At 42.6% G+C, this 15,959-nt stretch overlaps 1 protein-coding gene across 3 annotated transcripts in view; it reads right to left on the bottom strand.

Annotated features, from left to right (window-relative positions):
- Positions 1–3,771: 3,771 nt before the first annotated feature.
- PRKN (parkin RBR E3 ubiquitin protein ligase) overlaps positions 3,772–15,959 on the bottom strand; it is a 1,278,888-nt gene continuing 1,266,700 nt past the window's right edge. For all 3 annotated transcript variants that reach the window (XM_084622668.1, XM_084622669.1, XM_084622667.1), the window contains 2 exons: positions 12,247–12,364; positions 3,772–4,994 (listed from right to left, as the gene is read on the bottom strand). In XM_084622668.1, coding sequence (XP_084478794.1) covers positions 4,885–4,994; positions 12,247–12,364 — 228 coding nt within the window. In that variant the 3' untranslated portion in view covers positions 3,772–4,884. The remainder of the gene's footprint in view (positions 4,995–12,246; positions 12,365–15,959) is intronic.

Here is a 15,959-nt window from a genome sequence, read left to right on the forward strand (position 1 = left end):
ATCTGTCCAGACTCCCTTCCCCCTTACTGAGGGTACAGCCCACACTTCAGGAAACAATAATGAAAAGAATAGTCTGTTTTAGCAAAAGTCTGTATATTGAAAGATGTGATTTTCTGGGTAACCTACCTGGTGTTTGCTATTCATTCCTGACGATCAAGATGGTTCATATAACAAGTGTAGAGAGAAGGCACCACAGAGTCAAGGAGGCTCAGACAAATCCTGTCCCACTTGCGACTGGGACTCCAGAAGAGAAAATGGCCTGAAAGCCTTCTGATTGAAGTAACGGTTTTGATCCCAATTGCCAGAGCAACAAAAAAGGCATTTCTTTGCAAAATACAAAATAGAGGCCAGGAAAGGTCACCACAGACCTTTTGAATATATCAGAAAACAGATACTCCCCCCCGCCAGAGTATGGGGAGTAGAAGGCTGAAGAAAAGAGTTAGAGAGGGAGTTTCAAGGGGGAAGAGTGTGCCCAGCCAGCAGGGCCGGCTCTACCTTTTTTTCCGCCCCAAGCAGCGAAGTGCCAAAAAAAAAAAAAAAAGTGGAAGCCAAAGAAGAAAAAATAAAATAGCCGCCACCAAAGTGCCACCGAAGAAGAAAAAATAAACCGCCGGGCTGCCGAGGGAGCGGTGTCACCCCAAGAACGGCCAAAGTGCCGCCCCTTCTGATTTGCCGCCCCAGGCACCGGCTTCCTGAGCTGTTGCCTAGAGCAGGCCCTGCCAGCCAGAGCTCCTATCCTTGGGAAAATCCTGGGCCTGCTGCTAATACAAGACCATGCATAAGCACTAACTCCAGGGCTGGAGCCAGTGCCGGGTTTACAATGGCACCAATGGTGCCATGGAGCCGGGCCCATGCTCAGAACGGGTCCGGCCTGCTCTGCTTGCACTGTGCCCTGAGCCCCTGCCAGCCACTGGGTCTCGGGGGGGCTCTGGCCAGAGGGAATCAGGGGGAGCGTATTCTAGTGTTGGGCAGGGGGGCTGTGTGGCCCACCCCCGAGGGGAAGAGGCATGCTGGCAGCACAGGGCTGGGTGGGCCATTGTGCGCCTGGCAACTGGCTGGCTGGCCCCTTGCTCTGGGGACTGACTCCCCCCCGCCCCGTGCCATGCTTAATTGCCCCTATGGGGGGGCCCACAAATATGTTTGGGGCTGGGCCCACAAAAGGTTAATCTGGCCCTGGCTGGAGCACCCATGGAAAAAAATAGTGGGTGCTCAGCATCCACCGGCAGTCCCGTGGACCAGCTCCTCTTCCCCCGCAGTGCCTCCCACCCACCAGCTGGCCCCAGTCAGCTCCTCCACTTCCTCCTAGCGCCTCCTGCCTGCTGCAGATCAGCTGTTCAGCAGCGTGCAGGAGGTGCGGGGGTGGGAGGGGCATGCTCGGGGGAAGGGGCGGAATGGGGTGGGAAGAGGTGGGGCAGGGGTGAAGCAGGAAGAGGCAGGGTGGAAGTGGGGCCTTGGGGAAATGGGTGGAGTGGGGGTGGGACCTGGGGCAGGATGGAGGTTGAGCACCCGCAGGGAAATGAGGAAGCCGGCACCTATGAGACCCCGTATATTGCCTGTAAGGACTTCATGGAAAATGCCAGGGCAGAGACCAAGAGAGACAAGACACTTATCAGGACAGAGACACTGCCCGAATCAACCCTCCTCAGAAACATCTCAGTTCCAGACCCCACCCAAGGCCAAGGAAACAGTAGTTTCGGGAACCTAGAATCACAGTAATGTAGGACTGGAAAGGAACTTAAGAGGTCATCTAGTCCAGTCCCCTGCACTGAGCCAGGATTAAGTACACCTGTACCATGGGTGGCCAACCTGAACCTGAGAAGGAGCCAGAATTTACCAGTGAACGTTGCCAAAGAGCCACAGTAATACGTCAGCAGCCCCCATCTGCTACCCCCCCCCCGCAGCCCTCAGCGCCTCCCGCCCACCAGCAGCCCCACCAATCAGTACCTTTCCCTCCCTCCCCATGCCTCCTGCCGACCACAATCAGCTGTTTTGCAGTGCGCAGGAGGCTCTGGTGGGGAGGAGCGAGGGCATGGGAGGCTCAGGAGAAGGGGCAGTGGCCTTGGGGGAAGGGGTGGAGTAGTGGCAGGACCTGGGGCAGAGCAGGGGGTTGAGCAGCGAGCACCCCCCAGCACATTGGAAAGTTGGCATCTGTAGCTCCAGCCTCGGAGTCAGCGCCTATGCAAGGAGCCGCGTATTAACCTCTGAAGAGCTGCATGCAGCTCCGGAGCCACAGGTTGGCCACCCCTGGCCTATCCCATCTCTGACAGGTGTTTGTCTAACTTGTTCTTAAAAACCTCCAAGTGAGGAAGGCAAGCAGAATTTGGTCCCTAGAGCCTAATTCTGCAGTTGTGATGTGTGCATAAGGCTTATTGATTTCAATGAGAGTTACGTGTGGGGAACAGTTACAGTCAGGCCCTGAAAACAAACGATGCAGAGCAAATCGTGTACCCCTTTCTTTAATCCTCCTTCCTCCCCTGATTATATCTTGGACACATGTCATAATCCCAAACCTCTGACAAGTCTGTTTCTAGAAGAGATATTTCTAATCTTATTACTCAGAAACTTCCTCTGCTGGACCCCCCAAAATAACTATAGAGGCTGCTCCGAAGCCCACTGACTGCAATAGGAGTTTGGATCAGGCCCATAAATTACATATTTCTATGCATTATAACTGAGTCATTAACCCTCGAGGGATAGTGCTATCCTGGTGAAACTCACTTTACAGCCATGCTGTCTTTCCTCTGTAAGAAATATGTTAAGCATATGTGGGACAAAGAGATGGGCCTCAGCTTAATCCAAATCTTTGTTGGTATGAAAGAGAGCGACGCAGGGCTGAATTTGCACTGAAAGAGGTGCTCGGGCTCAAGCAACCTTTTTTTTTAAAACTTTCATAACCTGACGCATCAGGCTGGATGCCAGAGGTGCCAGGGCTATGAACTGCCAAACCTGGCACAAATTAAGCACTGTAGAGAAGACTTCCCAAGTCACACTGCATAAAAATAAGAATTACGTACTATTCCTGGATGCAGTGTGATTATCGCTAGCCAGTTAACAACAGGTCATGTCAATTATAAAATATACCCTAGTGCATGCAATCAAATCAAGGTATAGAGATCTTAATAATAAAATACCCCATTAAGATGATACAATTTGAACGTGCTAGGCTGCATTACACTACTGCAATCCAAACTTCAGTGCAGCCAGTTTCATGTACATTTTGGTTCTCCAGAGCCCTGGGGGACAATGGATCATAAACAATTAACCTTTTGCTCTCTTATCTTAAACGTTCTCTTCTCTTTCCTTTCCTCACATTTTCTGCTCCTCTGTGCCTTTTCGTTCTTTCTATTCTCTACATTTACTCAGTTTTATCAGCCCCACATACTTTTTATGTAATGACCCCCAGAGATGATTGAATGCTCTCATGTGTTTCCTCCAAGTGATGATCAAGTAGGAAACCCATGCTCCCTGGATCTACATGGATTGATAACAGTAACACTTCTTTTCAGATGCCTACAATCCAGCCATAAAGCAAGCAAACAAACAAAAACAAAAAATCCCTTGATTCAGACTTGGAACATGAAGTTCTTAGCCCTGGAATTTATTTTCTTCTAATAACAAAATTCTTAATCAAAGTGCCAGATTCTCAACAAGTATAAATCAACAATCTATACCAGCTAAGGATCAGGTCCAAAATCTTTTTACTCATTTATATTATATTCAAGTGCAGAAAGTACAATAAGAAGCACAAAAGTCCACTCATTTCAACTGCTTTATTCTTCTTCTGTAATTTAAGTGAGTTGTGCAAATCTTTACATAGTCTGTGACCGGCCTTTTGGTGTTTAATAAAAACAAATCAAAACAGTTTAAAGCAGGTGAGCTAACAAGGATGTTCAGATTTTGAGGTGTGGCAAATACCTGGTGCACTCCTATTAACATGCACTCACCAAAATGAATGCAGGTGCCTTGATAGTTTATGCAGGGAACACTTTTTCATAATTACACCCAAATCCTAATAAATCTCCAGAGAACCACCATCATGATAATAAGCCCCAAGAAGCTGCCCCAATATCACGCCAAAAATATTGCGGTAGGCAAAACAAAAGAAACAAAATCTCAGGAATCTCACTCATATAACAGCGTTACTCCGATTTGCAGCCACCACAGCAAAAACATTCAGCGTTAAGGCTGAAACTGCATCTTTCACTAATCCTGTAATAGCTGCATATGATATGAATCTGTAAGGAATATATTGAGTGATATTTCATAACATATGTTTCAAATATACAGGCACAACTAGGATGTCTCAGTCTGCAGTTTTTACTAAGATTCTGGGTCAGAGTCAGGGCCCTAGCTGATAATCTGTCAGGGAAGAAGACTGCAAAGGCAGAAAATTGCTACAGCCTCCCTTCCACTAGGGGAGGTGTAAAGAGCCACAATTTCCCCCAAATTTGATTGTGCTAACTGAGAAAGGGCAGCTCTGATTCAGTGCATACCCACATTGCTGCTTTTGCCAGAGAGATTTATGGAGCCCTGATCATAACTAAAAGAACTGAAACCCAAGGAGAGTTGCTGGTGGTGACGTTGCCTGCCTTATATACCAGTAGGATGCCCTGGTGCAGGGAGATATAATTTACCCCTCCTGTGCCAGCACTAGTGAGTCTGGCCATCTGAATTTCTCCTGCCTTTGTGGGTTTAACACTCTTAAGATTACCTGAACTCAATTTTTGGTATGCTCTGATATACAAGGAAATAAACAAACAAATAGTAGGCCTGATTCTGAACTCCTTGATCCAGAAGCCAATGGGAGTTAAGCTTAAGCAAAGAGTTCAGGATTTGACCCAGACAACAATCAAGTGGTTGGCTGTTCTTAGCACTACTGAACTATTAGTCAAACCAGTGGTCTCCCATGCAGGTCCTGTTCCACTCTAAACCACAGTTCCAGCACCACTCAAATCTGCACTGAGCTCGAGGACATTTCATGTGCATGCATCCACCTGCAAAAAAGCAAAGAAGACAGAATTGTCTTTGGGCCTTAGCAAACAATGTAAGGAGAATGTGTATAAGCCGGTTAACCAGTGGTCATTGAAATTCATTTCTAAGTACTAGATTATGCCCATTAAGCTCATCTATAGAGTAAGGGGTGGTGCAGAACTGCTGAATCCCTTCCTGGAGCTCTCCAATACCTGTCACTGTATCCCTTTACGGGACGTGGCTTGCTCCTCGCTGCTAGCTGGTCATACTCCACAGGTTGGAGGAGCATACTCCACAGGTTGGAGGAGTAAGGACTGCAGCTCTGCCTGACCCTTAAAGAGACTGTAAAAAGAAAAGGAGTACTTGTGGCACCTTAGAGACTAACCAATTTATTTGAGCATGAGCTTTCGTGAGCTACAGCTCACTTCATCGGATGCATACCGTGGAAACTGCAGCAGACTTTATATACACACAGAGATCAGGAGGTATTGTTTTATGATCTCTGTGTGTATATAAAGTCTGCTGCAGTTTCCACGGTATGCATCCGATGAAGTGAGCTGTAGCTCACGAAAGCTCATGCTCAAATAAATTGGTTAGTCTCTAAGGTGCCACAAGTACTCCTTTTCTTTTTGCAAATACAGACTAACACGGCTGTTACTCTGAAACCTGTCATTAAAGAGACTGTGCAAGGTATTGAGAAGGATTCTTGTACCCTCCTCAACTAATCACATAAGGACTAAGTGATACTGTATCTGGTCCTTAGAAATAGCTCACAACTAGATGAAGAGCTGATAAGAGTGCATCAAAATTCAGTTCTTAACTGGAGTTTGGATTTAACAGCTGTGAAATTGCAAACAGAATACATCCAGATATACAGATTTTAGTGATGGATTGATATTTATCTCAAAATGGCACTAGCAGTTAAAGTTGGATGGCCTTCTTTACATCTGGAGGATTCTTTTAATCACATTGGTATGTTTCCTATTTTTTTTGTTAAGTGTTTTGCATTTCCCTGTACTTTGAATAACTTAATCTCCATGCCCCTGCCTTCAATCACTTTTTTTTAAAAAATGGCTATACATTAAGAGTAGCCAATGGTCATTAGAGCAATGCACGTCAAATGGTAACTATGTCAACTATAAAATGAAATCTCCTGTCTAACTCAAGCCTAAATGTACAATATAAACAAATGCTGAAAATGAAAGTCCTGACAATATATCATGATCTCTGGATTTGTACATAGATTAAACTCCAGATGACTAATATAATCTCTTGTAAACACAGAAAAGCCAAAATTTGGTATTTAGATGCCTATTGTGTAGATAAGGTAAATTACCCTTACTGATGTGACACATTTTAGGACAAATTGGGTATTTAGGATGTCTACAGAGAACTGGATATTTCTACCCTTGTTTATATTTAACAGCAAAAAATTTACTAGTATTATTCTTTCAGGACAACCTATAGTTCTACAGGATAACCACGTTCACGATCACCTGTGAGTAGAGTTGTGCAAAGAATGAACATTTTATTATGTGGAAGATTTCAAGATTCTAAATCTTGTTTCATGCAGATTCAAAATGAAACCCAAACATTGTGAAATTCTCTGCAAAAGAAAATTCCAGAAAAACATTAATTTTGGACTGATCGAAACATTTTGTTCAAATAAAATCAAAACAATTCATTTTTGACTTTCTTATTTTATAATAAACAAACAAATAATAAAATCTGAAATGAAAAGTCAAAAAGAAAATAAAAGAAAATCAAAACCTTTTGTTCTGACAATGTCAACATGGATTTAATTTGTAAGTGGTAGCTTGGATTCTTTTCCCCCAGAAAAGAAATTGCAGAGAAATTGATAGGATTTCTCAAAGTGTTTTTGATTTCAACCAAACTGCATTTTTTAAAGGAAAGCTGTTCCATCAAACTTTTACTGACCAGCTCTAACAGTGAGGTTTACACTTGCCAGGTTTGTATATCCTGCGTGTGGCGGTTTCCTGATTTCAACACACTGCTGTCTAAGGTTGTGTGTGTAAGTACTATGGGGAGGGATAAACACTGAACAGAGATAATGGACAAAATTTAAAGGGCAGACTAAAGACTCATGGCTTGATTTAAATAAACTGACAATCTGAAATCACTGCTGCGGAAAGAAAGAAGACAGCTGAAAGTGTAGACAAGTGAGAGTTGACAGTGCCTAGAAGAACATACACTATTTTGATTTTTTTTTTCAGTGTCTAATGGTATTCTATTTATATTAGGGTTTCTTATCATGGACATCACTGTAGTACCTAAGCACTTTTGAGATGCAGTATTTTAGACCTGTATAATAAGGTTCCTAATGGACTCCAGGGAGTCTTCTGCTCTTCCTCAGTCTGAGCTCCAGGAGTCGCTGCTTGCGGTGTGTGTCTATCCTCGATGAGTGCTTTATATATATAATGCTATAAATCATCCCAGTTATGGTGGGAAAGCTTTATTAAATAGGAGAGTCTTACAGCACACCTTGAAGATGATCTGGCCCCACATTAGACTAATCTCCTCTGGAAGCTCATTCCATTGCAGAACCCCTTTGACTCAAAATGCTTTTGTGACTTTGTCTAATTAAAATATAACTATGCAAATCATTATTGCTACCACTGTTATATAATACATGGCCAGAAAGGGTTAAACAGCTTGCAGGCTGAATGACCCAAAGCCAACCTTTAAATTCATGTTAAAAAGGTATGCAGATGGTAATTAGGGTCATTCAATGTTAGATTGGCTAGAACTTTGAAATGCAAACCTATATTGTTAGAAATTAGAAGTGATACTAATTGTCTGTGTGTACTCATAAACGTTAGCCATATAAACAGACAGTTCCTGTCTGCCACTATAACTATTAATTCACAGATCAAAAGGGAGTATTAACATTTAGATGAATCTTGGGTGAAATAATGTCATTGTCTATATGCCTCTTTGTGATAGACTGCCTAATGGATAAATTGCCCTATGTTAATTTGTGTAATTAGTTACCGGTGGTGCTTAGGAAACAGAAGGTTACATCAAAAGCCTGTTGTTTACCCAGGACTGTATGGCTGCTAGAAAACTGTACAAAAGACCCCTTGGATCCTGATCCTGTCATCTCAGATATACTTAAACCTCATCTGGGGAAGTTTGAGTTGCAAGATTGAGATCCCAGTTAAGGTGGAATACCCTGAATATGATATTGGACATTGGACTATAACCTATGGACTAAATTCTAAAAGAACTCTTTGCAACTACAAAGCTCACCATCTCTGCTATGAATCTGAACCTCAAGAATTGAACTCATGTCTGTATGTATATTGATCTTTTAACCATACTCTCTCTTTTCTTTTTTAATAAATTTTAGTTTCGTTAATAAGAATTGGCTGTAAGCGTGTATTTGGGTAAGATCTGGAATATTCATTAACCAGGAAGGTAATGTGTCCAATCCTTTGGGATTGGTAGAACCTTTTCTTTTATATGATGAATAAGATTTTCATTAATCCTCATCATATCTCATTTGGGTGACTAGGTGTAGGCCTGAGGCTGGGTTACTTTAAGGGAACTATGTTGTTGACTTCTGAGTAACCAGTGAGGTATAACAGAAGCTGTTTTGTGCTGGCTTGGTAAATCTAAGTATTGGAATATCCACTAGTTTGCGGGATTGCTTGACCCATGCTTTGCAGTTCACCCTAATTGAGTGACCTCAGCTGGCTCCCCTGGGATCCTGGTTACAGTTTTATTTCCCAGCTCATAAGCATTTGATCCTGTCCCATTGTCCCATAGGACTGCATCTGTTTTGACAGGTTGTGGATTGAACTGATGGAGCTGGATCTTGACCTGTTGATGGCTCTGCAGATAAAAATCAAGGCCTTCAACTGACAATGGAAGTGGGGCTGGAACAAGTGGAGGGATTTGAGCAGAGGGATGATGTGATCACAGCAGCCAGTCCTGCTGAGGAGGTATCAGATTTAAAAAAAAAATTTTTTTCAAAGAATTAGACAGATTATTCCATTTTGTAGGAAGACTGATAGTGAGGCACTGATCATTTCTGTTAGCAGTGGACACTGTTGTTTTCTGGCTTTCACGAGCCAGTAGGGAAACATCCAATTTGTAGGTGGTAGTTTGGATATTTCTCATTCATATAGTGTAGAGAAATGTAAGAAATTTCTTCTTGCCAAAATGGTTACATTTTCCAGCAACGTAATTTGAAGTGGAACAAAATAAAGTGCAGAGCTCTGCTGGGATCTCACTTTATATTTTAACATCAATGATTCCTTACATTGATACGGGATAAAACAGAATGTGTTAAATAAGGCTGTACTGTTAAAGGATGCATTAGCAGCCTTTTGATTTTGTACCAAGAAAAACTTGACCAAAATATAAATCTGTAGATTATGGGTCACATGACACTGGGAACAATGGGTTGCAAGCAGTCAGCAAATACCAGCACAGAAGCTGGAATGTACTGTACCCATTATCAGAGGATGAAGCAAGCACAGCACCTTTTTATACTTCAGTTCCACTACATCTAAGAATTCCTAACTTGCTACTATTGCTTGGGGATTTTGCATTCTGACACATCCCTTGTCCTTGACCTGGGTTGGGTTACAAACAAGGGAAAGTCTTGTCCTGTTCATAGCCAGTTTGTGGAACAATTCTCTTTACAGTAGTGCACAGAAAAAAAATAGGAGGATCTATTCTCTTCTTGATCTGAGTGGTGTATGCAAGCAATGTCCATGACCATTCGTGGGAGTAATACAAATATGTTCTTTGTGCATCTAGCAGAGAAAAGAACAGGTAGTTTTCTGTAGATTAAAACTGGGATTCTGTTGCACACAGTGGCGATGAGAAGGTCATGACCTCAGCACTGCTCCCAGTGTGGCCAGTGGCTTTATGGTGATGATTTCTATCTTTTCTACACCTATTCAAGAGCTGTATTTTTAAGACTAATTTTTAAGGTTCTCAGTAATTAAATCCTCTTCTACCTCTTTGTCCTCTTCCTCCTACAGGCCCACTTGCTAACAACACTCCAAGTCCTATCCCCCTTTCTCACTCTTGATTTCGTGCTTTCATTCCTGATGCTCTTTGTGCTTGGATAAGTCTCCCACTTTCCATCTGACAAGTGTCCTATGTATTCCTTCTTCAAATCCCCTTCTTCCTACTTCCTTTCTAATAATCTCTCCACTCCTTTTTCTATCTGAAGCGTTAGCTTCTTGGGGTCGGCAGCATGTCTTACTCTGTGACTGTAAAGCCCTGTGTGAATAACTGGTGTAATCAATTAGCAGCAGCAGTAGTAATTTTCATATTGTTGCTTCTTTTTTGAGCCAAGCCGCTCAGCAAAGTTCAGTGTTCTGGAGATGTTCCTGCTGGAAGCAGAAATTGATGGAGTCTGGTACTTTCTTTGATGCAATCTTGTTTATTTAAAAGTAATGCGTGTCTGAGTGCAGAGGTCACCAAGAACCAAAAAAGCAGTTTCTTAGCCTACAACCTCAAGCCTCTGCAGCCAACACTAGACTCAAAGTTCTCACTTTAGCTTTTTCCAGGGTCACACTGTGCTTACTGGTCATTGTTTGGCTTTCTTCCTGTTTACCTTTGCCTCCTGCCTTCTCTGTTCTTGTCTATTTTCTATTTCTGGGTTCTGCCTGCCTTCCTCCCTCCTGCCCAAAACAAACAACCCCCCCGCAATACTCAGCAAAAATGCTCGCAGCCACACAATCCAAAACTCCTGGGTGGACTTTATCAGGCCTTGCTGTAGGAGCTATGTGGGGAGCACATGCATGTGGGTCCAATTATCCCCCAGCAGGTGCTGCAGGGGGGTGTCTTGCTAGTGGGGAACACTCAACCCTCCAGCTGAGGCATCTTGGCCCTTTCTTCTGCTCTCAAGGTCCCAGATAAAACCACAAAACAGCCCACAGTCAGCAAACAATGTTAAGTGAAGGTATGAAGGAAAAGAAAGGAAAAATACCCTGTAGGTAGTTCCCATCAGGATCAGGGCCTCTCTTACATCTCAGGGCCCTGGGAGTATCACAGTCACTTCAGAGTTCACTGGGTGTCCAGTGCAAGTTTCAGTCTTTTCCCCCTTTGGGGCTGGAAAATGTGATGGGGCAAGGCCAGATGATTATGGAAAAGTAGTGGGAGATAGTTATATTAGCTCCAGGCTAAACAAATCCCTGGTACCAGGTTAAGTGAAATGGAAGCTGCTCCAAGTCAATTAAGACACCTGGGGCCAATTAAGAACTTTCCAGAAGGCAGGGAGAACGCTAGGTTGATTGGGACACCTGAAGCCAATCAGGGACTGGCTGAAACTAGTTAAAAGCCTCCCAGTCAGTCAGGTGGGTGTGCATGTCAGGAGCTGTGGGAGGAAGTTGCACTGTTGGAGAGGCTGAGCAGTACACAAAACCATATCAGGCACAAGGAATGAGGCCCTGAGGTAAGGGTGAAATGGAGCTTGAGGAAGTGAGGGCTGCTGTGGGGGAAGTAGTCCAGGGAACTGTACATATCATGTTTCTAAAAGGTCAGCTACCATAGCTGATACTATTAGGGTCCCTGGGCTGGAGCCTGGAGTAGAGGGTGGGCCCGGGCTCCCCCCCCACCTTTGCCCCCTGATTAATTACTGAGACTGGGAGACAACAGAGACTGTGCAAGGAAGGATAACTTCTCCTCACCTCCCTTGCTGGCTTATGATGAAAATGGCTCAGTAGACTGTGACCTTTGTCTCTAGAGAGAGAAGGGTTACGTGGAGGGTCACAGTGAGCCTCTGAGGCTAGCGAAATCCACCAGAAAACGGGAGACCCATGGAGGCAAGGACAGAGCTTTGTCACAAAAAGCTCAATGGCTGGTTCCCTTCCTTAACTATCTCACAATTATTTTTGTAAGTGAAAGGTGTATTCACACATCAATTTCAATGAGGTTTTGTATTAACCTACAATGAGGTTTATCCCAGCTCATAACACTATGTCATCATTCAGTTAAGTTGTGGTAAATACCTCAGTATAGTTTGTAACACAAACATTATGAGCAAGAATAGTAACTCTGGAGTAATTCACATTAATTCTTTATGTTACATCCTGGTCTTGTGTACAGTGGAAGGTGCTATTCTAAGTGATTCAGAAACTGTATTATAGGGAAGACTAGGCTCCCTTTGTGCCTCTCTCTCTCTAGGTAAGCACAATCATACACATAGCTATATATACATTAATATTTGGACTGTAAAATTAATTTTAAAAAGGGAGGTTACTGCAAGTGTTAGTTACTCTCCAATAAACTCACCATTTTTTTCTATTGGTACATGGCAACTAGGACATGGTTTGGTTGTTTTCTTGATTGTTTCCCTGGATGCCTCCTCCCACCGTGCTTGCATGGCTGAATGCGCATCAATCTTATATCCCTGCAAAGAGAGAAGCAACTGTGAGTACAATATAGCCAAGTTCCTCAGGGAATCAAGATCTGAAGCATGGTTGTGGCTATTTACTAGAGTGATACAGACAGAAGGGTCTAAAAGTTAAATAAAACTGGAATTCTGCCCCTGCTGCCTCGTAATTTAACCCATTTTGGTATGACAGAGAAAAATATTAGGATGATGGAAAACTGCTGAGTCATGTACAGTACAGTTGGAGGATGGAGAGAGCTCAGTCCCTATGCAGGAAACTATTTGCCTCTGCTTTGCAACATGAAGCATGTTCCTTTGTTTTTGAGTTCTGGATTTTATTCAAATACATTATATTTCTGGTTACGTGCACAAGCTATGCTCATAAAGATTAGAGAACAGGTACAAGAATACTGGAGAGGAAATAAGGAACCGATGAATAACAAAGAAAGAAAACATCCCCTCAAATAGTGCAATGTTGATAGCAAGAGTCACCATGGAGCATGCATTAAAAGTGACTCCCGTGTTTGTCCTATTTCTGATTGATATAAAATTACCTAATCTACACAGGTGCCATACTTGAGAATGCCTTAGCAATTTTTGACCTTAAATGATAATATAAGGACAAAAGGGATGATATTGTCATTACATTTCTATAGTTCAAGGTTTGGAAAATAGATTGCTGATTTCCTTTGAAATATTACTGTGTAAAAACATGTAAGCCAGAAACTGTACATGATTTAATGAAGTATGATTCTCATCAATTGTGTAACTAGAGACTGAGAAGGCTCTCTCAGAAGGTGCACTGGATGCGGGGATGGAATGCACAAACAGTGCAACTCGACGGAGCAGGGGAATGTTGTACTTGTGTTGTCTCCACTACTTCAGCAGTTGCATATCTTCATTCTTTGTCAGCTTCAGGGTGATATGGTTAGACTCGTCGTCATTGTCAATTCCACACTCGCTATCCAAATTCTCAAACTCTGTATATGGCCATTTTGTCTCCGCTGGTGATGGTGTCTGTGTATCTGACGAAACCAGCATAAGATTGTTTGAGACAAGATTGCAAAGAGACAAGCTTTTTGGTCTCTTGATCAACTTCCTGTCTCTCCTCTCCAGTGAAAACTTTCATCCCCTACATTCGTGGGTGCAGGAAAACTGCTACTCTGTGCATAGGCTTGATTTCAAACTTTTTCATGAGACATTGCAAGGCTTTGGATTTGAGCTGGCTTAGACTATCTTCATCAGTGGTAGAAGGATGGAAAAGCTTTTTCATCCTTTCGTGGCGAGTGGACGATGATGATGATGATGATGATGATTGCTCTAGTGCATCTGATGCTAAGTCTGTTAAGATGCTCAAGGTGTTGTGATCAAAGCTATCAATGAACTGCGTATCCTCCTTTTCTGTCAAAATTTCATATACTCTGTCTCACTGCTCCTCGATTGTTTTAAACGTGAGTAGTTTGCTGTTCCATTATGTTTCTACATTTCTTTCCAGAGACTTCTGCAGTCTGCTTTGAAGTCCAAATCTCCCGACGTAAGTAATGAGACATCAGCTTGCCTGGATAAGTTGGGTTATTGCTTCTTCTTTCTGGTTTCCCGGTTTGGTAGTGTGCTCAAGCACGGTATTTATAATGTGCACTGAGCAGCTTATTCACACATAGGACTTGAAAGTTGCAACCATGTTTGCTCCCTGGTCACTAACGAAAACCATCTGGTTGGTAATGCTGCGTATAGCAAATCTTCTGAGTGTCTGAATAACAGCCGATCAAATGTTCTCTGCAGTTTTTGGTTTCCCGCTGTCAAACAGAGTCACACAAAGCGCCCACTCCACCAAACTGTTGTGGCTCTATCTAATGAACAGTTTACTCCCAAACATGCAACATTTCTGTAATCATCCATCCACAGATTGAGGCACAACACCCAATGTGCCAAGAATGTTTTTCAGCTCCATGGAGATTTGTTGTCTTTTTTTCCTTCTGCCACAAGTACAGCATGCCGGGCTATAGTTGTGGACTGTGGTATTAGCACACCTGCATCCATTTGACCATATTTGGCACCCATGTTAATCAAACATTAAGCATATGCAAGGAAGCCCTTGCCTGTTGAATGGTGATTTGCTACCTCTCAGACTCCATGGACTTTCAGAATGCTCAGTAATTCAAAAGGGGGTTGCTGGTTCCCAGCACAGATGCACAGAGGATGTGCAAAGAACAATGCAGAATAGACAGGAATGGCGGAGCTTTGTTTGTGCCCTAAGCAACATCTTACAGGAAGGAGTCCGCTAAAACGCACTTCTAAAATGACTGCTATACAACTGTACATTAGCAGCTTCTCAGAAACAAACAAGCAATGATTGTAAATAGTGACGAAAATGTTATTAGTCCTGCATCTGCCTACTCTTTAAAGTAGAATGACCTAGGACAGCAGTCTGAACTGCCTCTGTGAGCGGAAAGGACCATTTGTTTGAGCACAGAACTAGGAACACCTGAGTCCTAATCTAACTCTCATACTGACTCCCTTAGTACATAAAGGAAAGTCACATAACCTCTCTGCATCCATTTGCTGACCTGCAAAATGAGAGTGACAATAACTTCACAGGGTATAGTGAGAGTTAATTACCTACTGACTGTAGAGACAATTAAAGATGAAAAACACAGCATAAGTAAGTACTATTATTGTGTGTGTAGACTAATATCTGTAAGAGAGAAACGCGTGTAATTTTTGGATTCAATCCAGCAAAACTTGAATGGCAATGTTTTACCTAAACTGAGCTAATCAAAACTATACGAATCAATGCTTGGAAGTGTCCTTTTCCCACATCTGCCTTCTTTGTTGTGGCCTCATAATACCAGGCGCTGCGCCAAAATCTCACATGCCAAATTGTTAACTTGATTTGTATCACTTGTGTTTGATCTTGATTTTGAAAACAAATTTGAATTTGGGAGAGGATCAGTTTACAAGTAATTAAAAAGCTTAATAACTTTCAAGTCTGAATATGTATACCATTCAATGAGACAGACCAAACTGACTTTTTAAAAGACTGAATGATTACACTGGTCTTTTTCCACTGCAAAGAGTCTATTATGAAACAGATGCAACAGAATAATAATTTCAGTCTATTAGAGCTTTAGACACCCTACCCTTCTCTGACTGCAAAGTTAAAAACCACTTCTTACAGGAAATAAATGTGAAGAAATGGCGCACAGTGGCCCTGTTCTTCCTGAATCAGTAAAGAGATCATATCTATCCGGATGAGTCAGCCTCAGCCTAGAATACATACTGTATATATTTTCATCTAATTTATTCCACAAGAGGAACAATAGAAAAATAAAGACAGTTTCTATGGCATCGGGGATATCTGTAAAATACCAAGGACTGACTCCATCTTTTCTAAGTGGCCCAGCAGAGAATAAGAAGCATTTTTACAATGTAAACAAGCAGATAGAATATGATGTCTGGAATACTACTGAGTGGAAAAGGACCTGAGAACTCCCCGTGTGATGCTGTAGCCAAAAGGGCTAATGCAACCTTTAGATGTATAAACAGGGGAGTCAGGCAAAATGTCAATGGAATGTGAAGAGTGACTTTTGTTGCTGCAAAATAACCTTCAGAA

The sequence above is a fragment of the Lepidochelys olivacea genome (genome assembly GCF_965140295.1).
Source record: "Lepidochelys olivacea isolate rLepOli2 genome assembly, chromosome: 3".
In the NCBI taxonomy this organism is placed as follows: domain Eukaryota; kingdom Metazoa; phylum Chordata; order Testudines; family Cheloniidae; genus Lepidochelys; species Lepidochelys olivacea.